General features: G+C 46.0%; 1 protein-coding gene across 4 annotated transcripts in view; it reads right to left on the reverse strand.

Annotated features, from left to right (window-relative positions):
* ZFR2 (zinc finger RNA binding protein 2) overlaps positions 1-21,816 on the reverse strand; it is a 463,201-nt gene that overhangs the window by 372,863 nt on the left and 68,522 nt on the right. For all 4 annotated transcript variants that reach the window (XM_063914849.1, XM_063914848.1, XM_063914847.1 and 1 more), the window contains exon 4: positions 6,559-6,764. In XM_063914849.1, coding sequence (XP_063770919.1) covers positions 6,559-6,764 — 206 coding nt within the window. The remainder of the gene's footprint in view (positions 1-6,558; positions 6,765-21,816) is intronic.

Below are 21,816 nucleotides of genomic sequence, written 5' to 3' on the forward strand. Positions count from 1 at the left end.
AAGAAGCCCAATCCGGCTGCAAGCAGGCGAGTTCGCTTCTTCTCCCCTTAGTCCCTCGCTGCAGTGAGCCTGTTGCCAGCAGGTCTCACTGACAATAACAAATTCTAAGACTATAACTTTCTAAGAGCTCAAGAGAGCCCCTAGTGTGCATCCAACCTCGGCCGGGCACGAAATCTAACTGAGGCTTGGAGGAGGGTCATAGTGGGAGGAGCCAGTGCACACCAGGTAGTCTAAGATCTTTCTAGAGTGCCCAGCCTCCTTCGGAGCCCGCTATTCCCCATGGTCCTTACGGAGTTCCCAGCATCCACTAGGACATTAGAGAAATAAAGTTGACACACAACGTTACTGACAACTAAACAGTTGACACTATAACCGATAGAACTTTAAAAGTTTAAACCAGTCGGTGAGAATGTGTTACCATAAGATCCCCTGAACATACCACAAACCAGGTAAAACTGCTCTGGGTGGGCGTCCAGTGCCCCCTATGGATTCAAAGAAAAGGATTTACCTGGTAAGTACCAAAATCCTATTTTCTTTTTCATCCACTAGGGGTCACTGGAGTACTCTTGGGACGTACCAAAGCTTCCCCCGTGGGCGGGAGAGCTGTTTGGCACCTGTTAACAACTAGGCGGCCAAAGCTATAAGCTGATGCCGCAACGTATCAAACTTGTAAAAGCGCACCAACGTGTGCACTGCTGTCCATGTAGGCGCACGGCAAAACTGCGTCGTAGAAGCCCCACGACCAGCTGCCCATGAAGTTCCCACAGAACGTGTGGAATGAGCTGTTACTAATAGAAACAGCTGTAACCTAGCATGAAGATAAGCTTGACGTATGGTCCGTTTAATCTATATGAATAAGCTCTGCTTAGAAGCTGGCCAACCCAGCTTGGCCGCATCAACGTATTCGTCCTACGAAATGTAGACGTTCGGGATACATAAACGCGTAATGCGCGTACCACAACCAAAGTTTCATTATTTCCTGTTAACACAGGACCTACTATTGGTTGATTGAACTACTATTGGTTAATTGATGTGAAAAGATGACACTATTTTTGGCAAGAAAGCGGGATTGGTCCGAAGATCCGCTCTGTTATCATGAAACATTAAATACGGTGGCTTGCATGACAAGGCACCCAAAGTTGAAACACGACTTGCCGAAGCTAGGGCTAGAAGAAAAATAGTTTTCCAAGTGAAAAACTTAATATTCACTTGTTGTAAGGGTTCAAAATATGAAAACTGTAAGAAATCTAAACCAGCTTCAAGCCCCATGGCGCTGTAGGTGGAATGAATGGAGGCTGTACTCTGAGGACACCTTGCAGAAAAGTGTGTACAGACGGCAATAGAGCCAAACGTTTTTGAAATTAAATTGACAAAGCAGATACCTGCACCTTTAGTGTAGATAAACGCAGTCCTCCATCTAACCCCGTCTGTAGAAACAACAAAAGACGGAATAACTTGAAAGATGATGTCGGAAACTTCCGAGCTTCCCACCAACCTATATAGGCACGCCATATTCTGTAATAATGAGCTGCCCTAACCGGCTTCCTAGCTCGTAACATGGTTGGTATAAATTTTCCTAAGAGTGCGGTCTCAATAGCCGCCCCGTTAAACGCAGCCGTTCTAACTCGGGGAGCGGACAAACACCTCGGGGCAGCAGCGGAAGCTGGCCGCCCCGCTCACATACCTGCACGTAGTAGCTGGTGGCCCTGGTATGGTTAAGTTGTTTGGTCCTGAATTGGACGCATGGATTGCTGAGGCTACGGGAGGAAAGTCTGTTTTCTTACCATTGCCTCTACCGGTAGCAAGAAGGAGGTACGCTGGACCTGCGAGTAGTCTGCGGAGATCCGAGAACCAAGTTCTCAGAGACCAATGAGGCGCTACTAGTATGACTATGGCGGACTTTCTTGTGATCCGTTTTAGCAACCAAGGGGGGGGAGTGGAAACGGTGGAAATAGATACACGAGGCTGTACAGCCACGCGATTGTGAGCATCCGCCGCCACTGCCGTTGGATCTTGCGTTCTGGACACATACTGGGCGTTTGGTGATTGTGGCGAGATGCCATCAGGTCCAGTTGAGGGTACCCCCACCTCTGGAACAACATGTGAAACACCTTTGGATTTAATGCCCATTCTCCTGGATGAAAATCCCGACGGCTGAGATAATCTGCCTCCCAGTTGCCCACTGCCGGAATGAACACTGCCGACAATATCACTTGGTGATGCTCGGGCCAAATGAGGATTCGAGCTACTTTCCGCATTGCCATGCGGCTTCTCGTTCCTCCTTGTTTGTTGTATGCGACTGTCGTCGCGTTGTCTGACTGCACCTGGACAGACTGAGACCGAAGCATGTGCACTGCTTGTCGTAGCGCATTGTAAATTGCCCGTAGTTTCAGGACATTTATAGACCGCAACCTTTTGTGATCCACACAGACTCTGGAGCTGATAATTTTGAACTACAGCTCCCCCACCTCTGAGTCTAGAGTCCGTCATTAGAACTATCCAATGACCGGCGCTGAATTGTTTTCCTGCGGTTAGATTGTGTACTTTGAGCCACCAGATTAGAGAAACTCTGGGCCGTGGCGACAACCTCAACCTGTGGTGAATCTGCAGATGCGAGCCCAACCACTGTGCGAGCACCTCCAGTTGAAAAGGACGTGAGTGAAATCTTCCGAACTGAATCGTTTCGAAAGCCATCATCCTTGTGCCTAAGAGGCGAATGCACAAATGTACCGAGACTGTGCGTGGCTTGAGCACGAATTGTCTGTACTTTATGCTTTGGTAGGTAATTTCTTTGATCTACCGTATCGAGAATCATTCCTAGGAATTTAAGTGATTGAGACGAATTCAGAAGTGATATCTTGAATCTGACAACTCCACCGTATTGACTAGGTCATTGTACGTTAGTAGTATTTGTTGAACTAGAGCTGTGATGAGAAGATTATCTAAGCACAGAACCATTATCACCAGCCGGGATCTGAGAATAACTTATCCCAGACATCACCCCTATGACAACCCGAGGCGCTGATGAGAAACCAAACAGGAGAGTTTGAATGATGGACTGCCAACGTCTAAGTATGCCAAATGTAGTGGCAAAATTTTTAACACGCAAAAACGCATTCTTGACTTCTAGGGCGAATATGATTTCAATGGTTGTAAACCTGCAATCACTGACCGCATGAATTCCACTGATTGAGCCACTTTTGGTATATAACAGTCGGCCGGGTGCGGTACTACAAACAAAATTGTAATACCTTGAATCTAGGAGCCACTGAATTGCGGTCTACAGAACTGCCTTTTTGTCTTCTGACACAGGCCGGCTAGTCTTGGATGTAGCCTTGACAAACCACAACAAAGGTGGTAGACAATGGAACTATGTGTGATTGAACACTAATTATGTAACCGCCGATCTGTAACCGCAGATCTGTGGATTTCAGTAATAATGTCGAATGAGACATCCGAAGAATTGCTTGCCCAAAAGACGAAACAAGACAATTAAAAAACCTTGCCATGCCATTAGCTTGGCAGCAGCCATTGTGTCTGAACGACGGTTAAACCACCTTCTCGAGCACGTGTCGTGTGTTGTAGAACAACTGGAAAAGACTGAGGTTTAAACGATTTGAACCCTGGTGCAGTTTTCCTTGTAAGAACTGGTGTGGCAATGGCTGTAAATAGACTCTCACACCGGAACGTAAGAACTGAAACGTTCTAATTTAGGAGTAAAGAACACATTTTCGTGTAAGGCCACGCAAAGCGTCTGTCAACTACAAAGAGTGATGATGGACTACGAGAACTAACATGGCTGACAGCTATAGCAGACATGCGTAAATTCTCAGGCGATATACCAATGTAAGTAACAAGCCGTCGAAACCGATTTGAGGCCAGAACTGGCTATTAACTACGTCTGCGACTATAATGTCGGTAACCCAAACCCCAACTACAGCATAACCATTGTCTTTAGCATAGGTGGAATGTCCACACTGACTAGTTATTAAGTGTAGGCGGGACCAAGACAGTTTTGACACCAAGAAATGCCGTCATAGCCTCTGGTATATTGAATGGCTTAATAATAGAATTAGAACTATGAACACACACACACACCCGCACAGGTGCTCGCTGCATTCTATCGTATAGGAACGCTTGCATCTGAACTAGGTTCCTTAGTGGCATTCAAAACTCAGAACCTTGCGTCTGGCATTGAATGTTTTTGTACCACACAGCCGATGTTAGCATGCGCCCTTGATGGGTACTGTTTTCTTATTATATATTATCAGTTACTTAAATAGCGCACACATATTCCGCAGCGCTCTCACAGATAATACATAACCCTCCAGATGAGCATGTGACTACGTTATAAACAGTTAGATGTAGCCGCTCAAAAAGGATTAGGATATATATCCGGATGCTTACTGGTATTCCCACTGTGCACGTGGACCCTTAGATAAGTAACGTGCCCATAAACTAGAAAAATATTGCTGCACACTTTCTTGTGACCGAAAATTCCTAACACCACCCCTGCTCCTCTAGTGGGGAAGTGTTGTAGAACAGCAGAAAAAAATTCCTGGACAAAGAACCAGGAAATGGAGTTAAAATGGTGTCCAGCCATGTGCTTAGTGCCATGTGCTTTCACCATATGTTAAGCATAAGAAAAAATAAACAATATTGTTTTCAATTTACAGTAATATTAGTTACAACAGATCATACATTACATATTACCGCCTATATAGATATGTAGTATACTTCCTCTACAATATCCATAGTGAATCCCTATGCATATTTTAGTTCTAACAGAATATGCATATTCTTGATAACATTGCACCTCGTGCTGCGGTATAATCATCCCCCCTGATCTCCCTGTGCAGCCGTAGTGCTGTTCCCTTCTCCCACCGCCATAGCTAGCAGAGGAGAGCCGGGGAGCCGGAGAGCAGCGGGGGACGGATGTAGAAGCCCAGCGGCGGCAGCCTGTCTGTCCGCGGCTGGGCTGAATAGCGTGCAGCGGGAGTGCACTGTGATCAGTGTGTTCCCGCTAAGATAATCATCCCTTGCAACGTGCGGCCAGAGCACCGGGCGAACAGTTAGTCACGGGCGTCTAGGTAGCGGCGGCCAGCAGGGTGCTGTAGCGGCGGCCAGCGGGGAACATGGAGCGGGCGGCCAGCAGGGTGTATGTAGCGGCGCCCCGCGGGTCTGTAGCGGCGGGGAGCATGGAGCGGGCGGCCAGCGGCGGAAGACCACGCTCCCAGCACCTGCTGTGTGTCTGGAAGCGTGCAGTACTGGGGGAGTACACTAACCTTGCGGAAGCTGTGGAAGCTAACCGCACGATGCAGTCTCTCCTTGTCTTGTGGCAGCAGCGCTGAAAGCGCCTGTGAAAAAAAAAAATTACGACTCCTCTGAAATCTCCTCCACCCAGCTGGAGGAGATGGCCGCTCAATCCTGGACCCTCACTTCTCTGTAAGTGGGGAAAGGACCGCATGCTGCCTGGCTGACACGGCCGTGCTTTTCCTGCAAGCGCCCACGTGTCAGCAGCGGCTGGAGGCAGTACAATTCCGGACCCACACTTCTTAGTAAGTGGGGAAGGTATTGTCTGTAAAATCATCAAAAATGAATAAAAAGTTAAATCAAACGTGAGCTTTCAGCTCATGATGTGCTTCCTTGAGGCACATAAAAACACTGAAGGTCCTGGGAGTATGGAGGAGGGAAGTGGAGGGTTGCTCATTTAAATATTTAAATGTGCCTTCCTTTGCTACGCACCGTCCATATCCCAAGAGTACTCCAGTGACCCCTAGTGGATGAAAAAGAAATAATCATTCATAGGAGACCACAAATAGGTTGAACTCGATGGACAATTGTCTTTTTTCAACCTTAGATACTATGTTACTATGTTTGTCGCCTGTAATAGGGACTAAGCACCCATAAAAGTAAAATCCAAATTAAAGAAACAAACCTAGCTAAAAACCTAGGAGAAAAAAAAAAAAAAAAAGTGTGCCTTCCTCCAAGGCACAAAAAACTAGACTGAGGCTCTGCTGGAGTTGGGAAGTGTTAGAGGGGAGGAGTCGGCTTTTAGCGGTTTTTGTGCAGAACCTCCATAGCCCATACTCTAACCCAGAGGTAATGACGCAGTGTCCCCCAGATGAATGATCGAGGAACAGGATTTGTGTCGGATATTAAAAAGACATGAACATTGCCACTGTACGTTTACAGCTAGATAGCAACAACAAAAAGCCATAAACTAAAAGCAAATTGAATTCTTAAAATTGAATGTTTTTATTAGTTCACATTAACACACAGGTAGCATGGCCTGGTCCAGATCTTTACAACAGCCTCTCTTAGTGATTCCCAACCTTAGTCCTAAAGGCACACTATCAGTCCATGTTTTAGTGATGGCCACGCTTCAAGTACAAGTGGTTAAATCAAAATAACTGAGGTACTAATTAAGTCTCATGTGCTCAAGCAGAGTCAGCCTCAAAACCTTGTCTTGGTGTGCCTTGAGGACCGTGGTTGAGAAGCCCTGGCCTATCTGAACCTTATAGATGCAGAACAACATTAAATCATGGTCTTTAATACCTGAGATCCTGCACAGCTAATTTTGCAGATTTCGCAGTAGAGCAGTTGTGGTGGTCTTGGAGGTCCCTTTGATTTCAGCTGCTTGTATGGATATTGGTCTTTCCTAGTGTAACTTAAGCCAGATCCATTATATCTAGAGTCTCCAGAGCCACGAGATCCATACTCGTATCGATTTTGTTGCACAGGATGGTAACTCGCAGCAGGCTCTGAATGAGATGAACACAAGAATACATATTTACATATATAGAAGACATAACTATCATTCCAAACCTCTATGATCTTAAGCCAGCTGAGGAGTAACTGGAAAGTTGGAAGGATCTTTTGGATAGGTTTTTTTGTATAAATGTAGTGGATTTAGAATGGATAGGTGATCTATGTCTGGAAATAGGTTTAGCCCTAATGGGCTAATTTATGGGTATAAATAAGAATTTACTTACCGATAATTCTATTTCTCGTTGTCCGTAGTGGATGCTGGGGACTCCGTCAGGACCATGGGGAATAGCGGCTCCGCAGGAGACAGGGCACAAAAGTAAAAGCTTTAGGATCAGGTGGTGTGCACTGGCTCCTCCCCCTATGACCCTCCTCCAAGCCTCAGTTAGGATACTGTGCCCGGACGAGCGTACACAATAAGGAAGGATTTTGAATCCCGGGTAAGACTCATACCAGCCACACCAATCACACTGTACAACCTGTGATCTGAACCCAGTTAACAGCATAACAACAGCGGAGCCTCTGAAAAGATGGCTCACAACAATAATAACCCGATTTTTGTAACAATAACTATGTACAAGTATTGCAGACAATCCGCACTTGGGATGGGCGCCCAGCATCCACTACGGACTACGAGAAATAGAATTATCGGTAAGTAAATTCTTATTTTCTCTGACGTCCTAAGTGGATGCTGGGGACTCCGTCAGGACCATGGGGATTATACCAAAGCTCCCAAACGGGCGGGAGAGTGCGGATGACTCTGCAGCACCGAATGAGAGAACTCCAGGTCCTCCTCAGCCAGGGTGTGCCCCTGACCAAGTAGCAGCTCGGCAAAGTAGTAAAGCCGAGACCCCTCGGGCAGCCGCCCAAGATGAGCCCACCTTCCTTGTGGAATGGGCATTTACATATTTTGGCTGTGGCAGGCTTGCCACAGAATGTGCAAGCTGAATTGTACTACACATCCAACTAGCAATCGTCTGCTTAGAAGCAAGAGCACCCAGTTTTTTGGGTGCCTACAGGATTACAGCAAGTCAGTTTTCCTGACTCCAGCCGTCCTGGAAACCTATATTTTCAGGGCCCTGACAACATCTAGCAACTTGGAGTCCTCCAAGTCCCTAGTAGCCGCAGGTACCACAATAAGTTGGTGCAGGTGAAACGCTGACACCACCTTAGGGAGAAACTGGGGACGAGTCCGCAGCTCTGCCCTGTCCGAATGGACAATCAGATATGGGCTTTTTGAGACAAAGCCGCCAATTCTGACACTCGCCTGGCCGAGGCCAGGGCCAACAGCATGGTCACTTTCCATGTGAGATATTTCAAATCCACAGATTTGAGCGGTTTAAACCAATGTGATTTGAGGAATCCCAGAACTACGTTGAGATCCCACAGTGCCACTGGAAGCACAAAAGGGGGTTGTATATGCAGTACTCCCTTGACAAACTTCTGGACTTCAGGAACTGAAGCCAATTTTTTCTGGAAGAAAATTGACAGGGCCGAAATTTGAACCTTAATGGACCCCAATTTGAGGCCCATAGACACTCCTGTTTGCAGGAAATGCAGGAATCGACCGAGTTTAAATTTCTTCGTGGGGCCTTCCTGGCCTCACACCACGCAACATATTTTCGCCACATGTGGTAATAATGTTGTGCGGTCACCTCCTTCCTGGCTTTGACCAGGGTAGGAATGACCTCTTCCGGAATGCCTTTTTCCCTTAGGATCCGGCGTTCCACCGCCATGCCGTCAAACGCAGCCGCGGTAAGTCTTGGAACAAACATGGTACTTGCTGAAGCAAGTCCCTTCTTAGCGGCAGAGGCCATGAGTCCTCTGTGAGCATTTCTTGAAGTTCCGGGTACCAAGTCCTTCTTGGCCAATCCGGAGCCACGAGTATAGTTCTTACTCCTCTACGTCTTATAATTCTCAGTACCTTGGGTATGAGAAGCAGAGGAGGGAACACATACACCGACTGGTACACCCACGGTGTTACCAGAACGTCCACAGCTATTGCCTGAGGGTCTCTTGACCTGGCGCAATACCTGTCCAGTTTTTTGTTCAGGCGGGACGCCATCATGTCCACCTTTGGTCTTTCCCAACGGTTCACAATCATGTGGAAGACTTCCCGATGAAGTCCCCACTCTCCCGGGTGGAGGTCGTGCCTGCTGAGGAAGTCTGCTTCCCAGTTGTCCACTCCCGGAATGAACACTGCTGACAGTGTTATCACATGATTTTCCGCCCAGCGAAGAATCCTTGCAGTTTCTGCCATTGCCCTCCTGCTTCTTGTGCCGCCCTGTCTGTTTACGTGGGCGACTGCCGTGATGTTGTCCCACTGGATCAATACCGGCTGACCTTGAAGCAGAGGTCTTGCTAAGCTTAGAGCATTGTAAATTGCCCTTAGCTCCAGTATATTTATGTGGAGAGAAGTCTCCAGACTATATCACACTCCCTGGAAATTTTTTCCCTGTGTGACTGCTCCCCAGCCTCTCAGGCTGGCATCCGTGGTCACCAGGACCCAGTCCTGAATGCCGAATCTGCGGCCCTTTAATAGATGAGCACTCTGCAGCCACCGCAGAAGAAACACCCTTGTCCTTGGAGACAGGGTTATCCGCTGATGCATCTGAAGATGCGATCCGGACCATTTTTCCAGCAGATCCCACTGAAAAGTTCTTGCGTGAAATCTGCCGAATGGTATCGCTTCGTAAGAAGCCACCATTTTTCCCAGGACCCTTGTGCAATGATGCACTGACACTTTTCCTGGTTTTAGGAGGTTCCTGACTAGCTCGGATAACTCCCTGGCTTTCTTCTCCGGGAGAAACACCCTTTTCTGGACTGTGTCCAGAATCATCCCTAGGAACAGCAGACGTGTCGTCGGAAACAGCTGCGATTTTGGAATATTTAGAATCCACCCGTGCTGTCGTAGAACTACTTGAGATAGTGCTACTCCGACCTCCAACTGTTCTCTGGACCTTGCCCTTATCAGGAGATCGTCCATTTTCTTTGTAGAAGAATCATCCTTGGTAAAGACCCGGGGTGCCGTGGACAATCCAAACGGCAGCGTCTGAAACTGACAGACTCTGTTTTAACCCTGTTTCTGTAGTGCAGTGCAGGGGAGAGCCCGGGAGCCTTCCCACCAGCAGTTCTGTGAGGGAAAATGGCGCTGTGTGCAGAGGAGAATAGGCCCCGCCCCCTTTTCGGCGGGCTTCTTCTCCCGTTTTTCTGACAACCTTGCAGGGGTTAAATACATCCATATAGCCCCAGAGGCTATATGTGATGTATTTTTATCCAGTATAGGTACTTTCATTGCTGCCCAGGGCGCCCCCCCCAGCGCCCTGCACCCTCAGTGACCGTTGGTGTGAAGTGTGCTGAGAGCAATGGCGCACAGCTGCAGTGCTGTGCGCTACCTCATGAAGACTGAGAAGTCTTCAGCCGCCGATTTCTGGACCTCTTCTCTCTTCAGCATCTGCAAGGGGGTCGGCGGCGCGGCTCCGGTGACCCATCCAGGCTGTACCTGTGATCGTCCCTCTGGAGCTAGTGTCCAGTAGCCTAAGAAGCCAATCCATCCTGCACGCAGGTGAGTTCACTTCTTCTCCCCTAAGTCCCTCGTTGCAGTGAGCCTGTTGCCAGCAGGACTCACTGAAAATAAAAAACCTAATAAAACTTTTACTCTAAGCAGCTCTTTAGGAGAGCCACCTAGATTGCACCCATCTCGGCCGGGCACAAAAACCTAACTGAGGCTTGGAGGAGGGTCATAGGGGGAGGAGCCAGTGCACACCACCTGATCCTAAAGCTTTTACTTTTGTGCCCTGTCTCCTGCGGAGCCGCTATTCCCCATGGTCCTGACGGAGTCCCCAGCATCCACTTAGGACGTCAGAGAAAATGTGTTCTATATTCTATTCCTCCATATGCCTTGAAAAAGACACCATTTCTTTTTCATCCACTAGGGGTCACTGGAGTACTCTTGGGATATGGACGGCTTAGCAGAAACAAAGGCACTGAATATTTAAATTTAGAACTCTCCACCCCTCCATATCCCCGAGTACCTCAGTGTAGTATCTCAGAGTTTTTTCTGTGCTCACAGCACTAACAAGGCTTGTGTGGAGTTCCCACACTTGGTGGAAGATTTTATTAATTTTTCATTTTTACTTTTTACTTTTTTTTCACTTAGCACATCCCTTCCCAGTTTCTGGAAAAACATGGGTCCGGGATAGTGCCGCTGCACGGACAGCGCATGGCGTGTCGGTCCTCACAAAGAGCACCCTCACAGCCACAGGCAGCCCACTGTCTCCTGCAACAGCTGGACGGGGCTTACAGATAGAAGCCCCGTCGCAGCCATGACCGGAAGAGCTCGGAGCTTAGAAGCCCGTCGCAGGCCTCCCTACAAGGTATGCTGGGGAAACGGGGCGGTCAGCGCAGGCTGCCGCCCCGCTGTGTGGGGTCACTGTTGTAATGCTGCCGCTCATACAGCCGCCCGCCCCAGCCGCTCCGTCCGGCCGCCCCAGTACCGTCCGCGTCAGTGCTGTCTTGGTGCCAGCGCTGAGAGGGGGAGAACCGCCGCAGCTCGGCTAGCAACGCCGGAAGCCACTACGCGCCGCTCCGGCCAGCCGACCTCCGCTGCTCGGCAAGAAGTGTCCCTCGCCTCCCTGCAACTTACCGGCGCTCCCCGCTGAGACACAGCGCTACAGGGAGTACAGGGGGAAGGGGGGGGGGGGAATCTGGCTGATCACAGCGGCAAGGGAATGTAAAGGGCTGCCATATCTATATAAACCGCAGGCAGAGTTAATGTGTGATAGGCTAGTGAGCCTATATTAATACTGGATCCATGTATTGTAGACTGCCTGTGATTTTCACTGTGTAATAGACTATTGAGCCTATATTAACACTACAGCATGTATTGTGGTCTGCCTGTGATTATCACTGTATAATAGGCTATTGAGCCTATATTAACACTACAGCATGTATTGTAACCTGCTTGTGATTTTCACTGTATAATATTGGCTATTCAGCCTATATTAACACTGTAGCAATTGTAACTGATTATCAGTGTAAGCATGGCATGGGGGCCATTTTAACCATGCTTCCTGTTTCTTCCAGTTTGTAATTCCAGAATATTCCTGCCCTACATCACTACTCCACCGGAGGCGCAGGGGTGTTAGTGGGAAGTTTGGTTCAGGTTTCACATAGGCTGGCCATGTGAACTGCATTTCGGCCATAAATAGATAGATATATATTACACACCTTAAGTAATAATTTTACTGAGTCGTGCAAGTGTCTGTCCTCTGCCTATTGTGTTGTCTGTCGGCATAAGGAGTAAGGCTCCAGCACAGACTAAAAATACTTTTAAACAAAAGTCTGGACATAAATCTACCACATGTTCAGTATGTTTTGTAGGTTTCCACTCCGGAAGCCGGTTCATTCCCAGATCCTATGTTAAGCATTGGCAATTCAAATTGACTCCGCTCGACAGGAGCGGTAAGATCGGAGTCTCGGAAGTTACTCCGCCAGCTTTAACGGAGGAGGCTCAGTCCAATTTCACTTTGGATACCAGGGTGTTAATTAACTGGTCTTATAATTTAAACATTTTTTCTATGTTGCAGTCCTGACAATTCTATGTCAAACCTCACAGCGCTAAATACGAGTGAGGAGGGCACATTAGACAGACAGTCAGATAGTGCGGGTTTTGACAACCATACATTGCTAATGACCAGTGAGTCAGTCTCTGAAATTTACAGAGAATAAGGAGGCTCTAACATCTCAATTTACAGAGAATAAGGAGCCTCTAACATCTAATCCGTTGTATTTACTAAACGACAGATCTTCAATGGTTTTCTTATTTAGGATATCTTACTAGGATTTAAGGCTATTTACCCGTTTCCACACAGTGACATCTAAATTGGAGAATCCGCCATTGGTGAATTCGTCTGCGTCAAACCTTATAAAGACCCAAGATACATTTGGGTCACTAGGGCGCTCTGTGTATGGAAACAATGACGATCACGTTATACTTATCGTTAATGAGAAGCTGCTGAGTATCTCAGTACAGCGTCTGCTGCCGCCTGTTACCTTGCTTCTCGTTTTTCATCATCGCTAGTTTCAGCACGACAAGGCCAGAAGTTGTTTGGTCCTAAATTTGACAAAATGGCCTCCTCCGGTATCAAGCCGGAAATACTCTGGTCCGGCGTTTAAAGCCTTTAGACTTCAGTCTTTTCAAGGCTGTGGTACAAAAACAGTCACGCCTTGTAACGCCAGGGCGCTAAAGTCACAACAAGCCAGTGGCTTGACGGGCTCTCAGCCAATCTCGAATTTCCAATTGTGGGAGTGCGCCTTTACACGTTACATTTGCCAGGTTTCCAGCCATCCACTCATGGATGTATCCGCTATTTAGGGTTAAAAGACAGGACTGCCTCTGTCGGACGAAATAAGGCGTTTTGGCAGGTTGCCATTCAGTCTCTGCTGGTTTCAGCAGTTTTTATTTCCAGGCCTGGTACACCAACAAAATCAGGGTTATTATTCCCGTCTGTTTGTTGTACCGAAGCCGGAGGGCTCCGTCGCAGTCTCAATCAGCAAGTCACTTACTACAGATTGAAGATGGATTTTCTGCGGTTAGTATTTGCATATTTGGAGCCACAAGATTGCATGATTGTGCTTGATCTCCAGGATGCGTACTTACACATTCCGGTTTGGTCACCTCATCACAGGTTCTTGCGTTTTGCAATACGCCACAACCATTAACCGTTTCAGGTTCTACCGTTTGGCCTCTTGTCAGTGCCTCGGGTATTCACCAAAGTGATGTTTGTGATGATAGCTCATCTCAGATCCCTGGCAGTGACAATCGTTCCATACTTAGACGATCTGCTCATAAGAGCTCCGTCTCAACAGATGCTCCTCCGACTTGCGCTGCTAACGTACACCACGGTTCTCTCCGTTGCTAAAACGGATCATTAGAGAGTCCGTCACAGTCATACTAGTGATATCTCATGGGTCTCGGAGAGTTTGGTTCTCGAATCTCCGAGGACTACTCGCAGACGATCCTTGGCCGCGCTCATACTACGTCCAACACGTTACAACAGGGGCCGTTCTTTTACCCCTATTTAGCGCAGCTGCGGTTGACGAGGTGGTTGTTGAGACCGCCCTCTTCAGAAGAAAGAGAGGGCATTACAGTATCGGTTATACCAACCATGTTACGAGCTAGGAAGCCGGTTACGGCAGCTCATTATTACAGAATTTGGCGTGCCTATATAGGTTGGTGTGAAGCTCGGAAGTTTCCGACATCATTTTTCAAGTTACCCGTATTCTGTTATTTTTACAGACGGGGTTGGATGGAGGACTGCGTTTATCTACACTGAAGGTGCAGGTATCTGTGTTGTCAATTTATTTTCAAAGACGATTGGCTCTATTGCCGTCGGTACACATTTTTCTGCAGGGTGTCCTCAGAGTACAGCCTCCATTTATCCCACCTACAGCGCCATGGGACTTGAATTTGGGTTCAGATTTCTTACAGTCTTCATATTTTGAACCCTTACAGCAAGTGGATATTAAGTTTCTGACTTGGAAAACGTTTTTTCTTCTAGCCTTAGCTTCGGCAAGGCGTTTTTCAAATTTGGGTGCCTTGTCTTGCAAGCCACCGTATTTGGTGTTTCCTGATGACAGAGCGTAATTTCGGACGATTTCCGATTTTTTACCAAAGCTAGTGTCATCTTTTCACATCAATCAACCAATAGTGGTTCCTGTGTTGACAGTACATTCTAGAATTCTGAATGTGGTACGCGCATTACGCGTTTATATGTCCCGAACGTCTACAGTTCGTAATACGGATACGTTGTTTGTTCTCTATGATGCTGCCAAGTGGGGTTGGCCAGCTTCTCAGCAGACCTTATCCAGATGGATAAAACTGACTATACGTCAGGCTTACCTTAAGGCTAAGTTACAGTCGCCTACATCAGTAATAGCTCATCCCACAGGTTCTGTGGGAACGTCATGGCCAGCTGGTCGTGGAGCTTCTACGACGCAGCTTGACCGTGCGGCTACATGGTTTTCAGTGCACACGTTTGTGCGCTTTTACAAGTTTGATACGTTTGCGGCATCAGCATCTAGCTTTGGCCGCCTAGTGTTTCAGGTGTCAAACAGCTCTCCCGCCCACGGGGGAAGCTTTGGTACGTCCCAAGAGTACTCCAGTGACCCCTAGTGGATGAAAAAGAAAATAGGATTTTGGTACTTACCAGGTAAATCCTTTTCTTTGAATCCATAGGGGGCACTGGACGCCCACCCAGAGCAGTTTTACCTGGGTTGTATTAAGCTCAGGGGATCTTATGGTAACACATTTTCACCGACTGGTTCAATTATAAGGTTCTATCGGTTATGGTGTCAACTGTTTAGTTGTCAGTAACGTTGTGTGTCAACTTTGTTGTTGTCCGTTATGTTATAGGAATTCTCCATTGTCAACCTCTCTATAGTTCCTGTTCGGCTCAGTAAAAAACACTGAGATACTACACTGAGGTACTCGGGGATATGGAGGGGTGGAGAGTTCTAAATTTAGATATTCAGTGCCTTTGTTTCTGCTAAGCCGTCCATATCCCAAGAGTACTCCAGTGCCCCCTATGGATTCAAAGAAAAGGATTTACCTGGTAAGTACCAAAATCCTATTTTCGGAGTTGAAACGCGTTGACCAGGAGGATCACTCTCACCTAACATCTGAATGGACAGCATGTTCCAGGGACGCTTGGTGTATAGAGTTCGATTTTAATGCTGTTTATATCTACTATTTAGTGTAGACCTAATCAAATGGTGAGAGACCAACCTCTGTTTATGTTTTTAAATTGTATTTTTATTTGAATATTACACTATTGGAGAAATTTTTTGTTTTATTCTTATGGAACTCGTTGGAGATGAAGATAGATGTATTTAGCTTAAGCAGTGTCAGCCATTTTGTTAAGTAGCAGCCATGATGTAATGAAGTAGAAGTATGCATGGCTGAGTAAATCATAATAATGCTGACATTTCACAGTTAGTACGTTCTGTGCGAAACAAGGCCGTAGCTATAAGTCTTGAAAACATGTTATTAGACAGTCTGTGTGTTTAGAATTCTGGTGAAGGACAGGTAGGAGGTTGTCAGCCTGAGAGAAGTTATGAGAAGAGATGCATTATTGATTTGAAAATGTGACATGTATCTAGTATTCACGCAAGTACCTTTTTGGTCAACAATGTCATGCTGAATAAAGTGGAGGCAGTCTCATTTGGTGGACATAAGCGCGTGTGTTGTCTGCTTCCTGGGATTCCCAATCGATTGGTAAACAAAGGGTAACGAACAGACAATTGAAGGAGATTGATAGTAGGAGGTTTATCTTCGACAGTTACATGGGGGCTATTGTCCAGGATCGATGCTTATCAATATCAGATGACGACGCAACTGATGGATGTGTGTGCAACTGCTGACATAACTGGGTACGTAATCTAAAGCTTGATTATATATCAACCGGATTACTCTGTCGGTACTTGTATACACAGGTCCTCTGGTCTGTTCATCTAATTAGGTAAGCAATACTCTATTATTTGGACCAGACTGTCTGTCTGATAAACATTCGTTATTTGTCTGTGTGCACTGATAAAGATTATAAATTTTAGCTTCATTGTTGCAAGAGAAATATGTGGTTTTATTTTAAAGTTCTAAGTTTCAGTTTTACTTTTGCAAGGAAAAAATGTGGTTTTATTTTTAAATGACGTGTCAGAATTTGTGGTATAATCCTGCTATTGAGTCTGAATATTGTGAATTTAAAGGTATATTGCAATATAGTGATTTCAGTTTTGTAGTGAACCTAAGATAGGTTTTGCAACAGTTGTGGGATGGCATGTTGATAAGGTGGTGAAAGAAAATTTATTGGTGATAAAATTTCCGTATTTTCTTGATAAATTACCTGTTAATTATATACCCCTTGGTTCCACAGTTAGTGAAGGAAATTCTACTGATTGTAAACATTTAACCAGTACAGTTAAGACACTGAACACTCATACTCAGCCTTTTAAATCCAGAATCTGCAGCTGAAATTTAACATACAAGGTTTCGTAATAACAGTATCAGTTTTCTTTCATAGTAAAGCATACTAAGTCTTGTCACTTAAAATGTATTCCTGGTTTAACATTATTAGAAGTAGACGTTAAAGCAGTTATTGACAAAGGTAACTTATTCATATATAAAAAACCTATGACTCCGTGATTTTAGAAGTCTTTGTAAACTAGTTAAGATCAAGTCAGTAACGACAGACTTTTGGTTTATTGTGTCAGAGGATTAAGATCCAAGTGGTTTGCGTCATTTGGTCCCGCATTACTGATGAGTACAGAAAACACTTAAAGTGTGACGTTTAAGAAGATATATCTTTTAAACTGAGGCATTTTCCTAAGAAAACACTTAATACTAGTGTGATGTTTGCAAGACTTAGGGTGCATACACACGGTGAGATTATCCGATTCTCACCGTGCGACAGGGGGCCGGGTCGGCACTTAGCCAGTATCGCAAGCACATAATGAGTGTGCTTGCGATGCTGGCTATGTGCGATGTCAATCCTGACTATCTCTTCTATAGAGATAGCCAGGATTGACTTGCCTGCACAGCCTATTTTTTCTGCCGATGCCGACCGCGCGGGGCCGCGCATCGGCATCGGATCGGGATCGCAAGGTGACTGTCACCTTGCGATCTGCACTATCTTTTCTTCCGATTCTGACTATATAGTCAGAATCGGAAGAAAATATCTTACCGTGTGTACACACCTTAAGTCTTTTGAACTGAGAGTTCCCTAGAAAACACTTATTGCTATAAGTGTGATGCTTTAAAGAGTAAATCTTTTAAGCTGAGATATATACTAACCTTTGTTTTTGATACTACGCAGTATAAGTAAAGGTGCAGCCCCGAAGGATTTCACAAAGTGAATTGATCAAATCACATGAAGGGACCGCACAGTAAATTGTCAGTACTAGGGAAGGAAAATAGGCACTTATTGGTGCAATTTGTGTAAGGGCCAAAACTTCCCAGAGGAAGGGAAGTGTTTACTAATGAGGGAGATTTGAAGCAAACAACAAACACTGGATTGATGAACAAGGTTTTACGGACACTTAGGAATTTGACAAACTGTTTCAGGAGCATAAGTTTTAACACATCACCTGCATGAATAAGTAGTTAAAAGCGTATACATATGTCGACAGAAGACGTATGCTGAGAGTGTTTGTGTGTGGCATTTATAGAAAAGAAAGGGCAAGGCCGTTTTATATTGAGAGCCATTTTGATTTGTGCTGAAACGGACTCAATAGAAAGTGTTTATATATTGATGGGATGTCACTTTATTCCAAAACCAAGTGATATAGGTAGAGTGGCTGAATTTCCCTGCTAGTTCAGGAAATCGAGCACATAGCTACATATCCTACGATCCTTTGGATTCTGGATATTGATACTTGGAAAGTTCCTAAGTGTTAAATGTTAGTTAAGTTTAATATACTTGTGTGTTAAAATACTTAATGGTTTGGTTGTACCCAACCTCCAGAAGAGTTGGAGTGTCATCCACAAGAACAGTGGATCCAAATTGTTCCCTGGTTTATACAAAAAGTATCAGGAAGGAAATGTACAAATAGAGAGTCAAAATTGTAATGTTCCTAGGTCTGAAAAATTCAGACCTAATAATTCTGGGATACTGCCCACAGCACGTAGTACTAGAAGCGAGAACGAGGGAAAGTTAAGTGTTACTCCCTATAAGCAAGGTTCCTGGAAATGTGAATGTGATCAGCAAAGAGAAAGGAAACGACAGGCAAAGTAATCATACAGCTACAGCCCGTCTATGTTGTAACCACCTCAGGGAAACCACAGAAGCTGATTGAATATGGCCGAAGTACTAGTGTGTAAATTCAAAATATTACAAAATCCGAATAGATAACCGATATATCAAGGTTCATCGTAATAGTAACATTATCAAGTATAATCTGTTATTCTATGTACTCTGCAAATATGCAGGTTGGGGATGGGAAATAAGGTAACAATTCACCTGTTCGTTCTACGTGACTAATGACATGTGGATGTACAAATGTTTATAACTACGGAAAATGGATAATATATATAATATAACAGTAAGCAAAGATTGCATTAGAAAAATTATCATTTTATGCCTGAATGCCTTAGAATGTTTTAAAGATTATTAGAAAGCAGTAAGTTTTATAGAACATGCTACTGCAAAGTATATTAATGGGTGACTAAGCATAATTATGCAGATTTGTATATATTGCCATAAAGTCATTTTTTCACATATGCAATGTGTATTTTAGTTTTGGGTTAGAGAATAATTCTCAGCTGTAAGGTAGCTGAAGGATCGTAAGCATAGTGCTCATTATTACAGTGCTTTATTATTATTTAAAATACTAAAAGTTTTGTGATGCAGTTTTGGGGCAGGGGAAAATGAGTTGGACATTGCAGCTCCAAATATATTGATTGAAGTAAATTTAGAACAGGTTTTAAAAACACAGCAACAGGTTTCTTATCAGCCATATGTTAGGCAACACACACAATAGTCGCCACTGGCAGTTCGACAAAAGAGAGACTTTACCCACAGGAGACACAAGGGCTTCAAGAACTGTTTTTATGAACAACCAGAATCCTCCACGTTTACTTACAGATCAGGCCATCGCAACAACTGGATTGGGAGAGCAAGCCCTACCCCTGCAAGAAAGTAAGCTGTACCTACAACATTCCAGCAAGGAAGTAACCTGAAAAACAAGCTGCTATACAAGTCTACCTCTCATAGGAAAAGTAAGACAAAGAGGAACAATAACTCCCAGCATAGCCATCATGTTGAACACCAGCATGAGTGGACTTGGACTAAAAAGATGACATGCCAGCAGCAGAAGGAAAAAATATACAAGTGAAAAAAGGACAAAGTATGAAGAATAATGGATGGATCATAAGAAGAGGTTATTGGAAAAATTAAAAGTTGAGAAGCAATTTTAAGGTTGCATGAAAGTTTAAAGACTACATGACGTCTGTTTTAAGAAAAACAAAGACATCCGACAGTGGTCAGTATTATATGGCAAAATAACAGCTGTAATCCATGAGTAGATGATTTAAAGCACCAGCAGCTCCAGTGCTGCAGCAAATAATAAGGAACAAGACGGAAGTCATCCCAGAAGGCAAATGAATGATGCTTCCTCTGCCAATATGATGTACAAGCTTCTTCAGGTTCCTCCCAGTGAACATAATGTCTCCAGAAGAAACAATGGAAGATATAATTACAGTCACCTTGCCCACTGGAGCAGGACGTGCATAATTGCGTTGCGTCTAATGCATACTGGAGCCAATAGATGCAGAAGACAGCAGAGGGAACTGATGACATCAGAAACTCAAAAGGACAGGAGATGCAAGAACTACAGTCACTAATACCAGTCCAGGCTTGACCTCGGAGTACATGTCAAGTGACTTTTGCTGGAGCACAATGTACTGAAGCTTATCCAAGCGAGAAAACAGTACACACCAGCAGAAGTTGAACTTTCCAGCAACTTATCAAAGGAAAGAATAGAACCATTAAGAAGCAAATTAGAACAGAAGTTCAGTATTTCCACAGTACCAGTTATGGAAGAAAGTACCGTATATACTCGAGTATAAGCCGACTTTTTCAGCACTTTTTTTTGTGCTGAAAAAGCCACCTCGGCTTATACTCGAGTCAGTGCAGGCAGAGGCAGAGCAGTGTGAAGGAGGGACATGGAGCGCACAGCGCGCGGCGCTCCTGTGTCCCTCCTGCATCTCCGGCGGCAGCAGCGGCGGTTCTATTACAGGAAATACCCGTTCGTGACCTCTGATCACGAACCGGCACTTCCTATAATAGACCCGCCGCGGCCGCCGAAGATGCAGGAGGGACACAGGAGAGCCGCGCACGCTGTGTGCTTCGTGTCCCTCCAGAAGACAGCGCGGGATCGACGGAGGGGTAAGTAACAGCACTGTGGGGCATACCTGGCACTTGGGGAGGGAACGTATCTGGCAGCACTGTGGGGGCATATCTGGCAGCACTGTGGGGGCATATCTGGCAGCACTGTGGGGGCATATCTGGCAGCACTGTGGGGGCATATCTGGCAGCACTGTGGGGGCATATCTGGCAGCACTGTGGGGGCATAACTGGCAGCACTGTGGGGGCATAACTGGCAGCACTGTGGGGGCATAACTGGCAGCACTGTGGGGGCATATCTGGCAGCACTGTGGGGGCATAACTGGCAGCACTGTGGGGGCATATCTGGCAGCACTGTGGGGGCATATCTGGCAGCACTGTGGGGGCATATCTGGCAGCACTGTGGGGGCATATCTGGCAGCACTGTGGGGGCATATCTGGCAGCACTGTGGGGGCATATCTGGCAGCACTGTGGGGGCATAACTGGCAGCACTGTGGGGGCATAACTGGCAGCACTGTGGGGGCATATCTGGCAGCACTGTGGGGGCATATCTGGCAGCACTGTGGGGGCATATCTGGCAGCACTGTGGGGGCATATCTGGCAGCACTGTGGGGGCATATCTGGCAGCACTGTGGGGGCATATCTGGCAGCACTGTGGGGGCATAACTGGCAGCACTGTGGGGGCATATCTGGCAGCACTGTGGGGGCATATCTGGCAGCACTGTGGGGGCATATCTGGCAGCACTGTGGGGGCATATCTGGCAGCACTGTGGGGGCATATCTGGCAGCACTGTGGGGGCATATCTGGCAGCACTGTGGGGGCATATCTGGCAGCACTGTGGGGGCATATCTGGCAGCACTGTGGGGGCATATCTGGCACTATGAGGGCATATCTGGCACTGAGGGCTGTGTACGGCTAGAGCTGCATTTCCCACCCTAGGCTTATACTCGAGTCAATAAGTTTTCCCAGGTTTTTGTGGTAGAATTAGGTGCCTCGGCTTATATTCGGGTCGACTTATACTCGAGTATATACGGTAAGCAATACTACTAGGACCAGAGTAGACCAGGGAGGTGCTACATCACCCAGTGATTTATCCACAAGACACAGCTAAATGCAGGATGTGAATGAACTGCTGATTGCCACCACCA

Source organism: Pseudophryne corroboree, chromosome 1, assembly GCF_028390025.1.
Source record: "Pseudophryne corroboree isolate aPseCor3 chromosome 1, aPseCor3.hap2, whole genome shotgun sequence".
Taxonomy (NCBI): Eukaryota; Metazoa; Chordata; class Amphibia; order Anura; family Myobatrachidae; genus Pseudophryne; species Pseudophryne corroboree.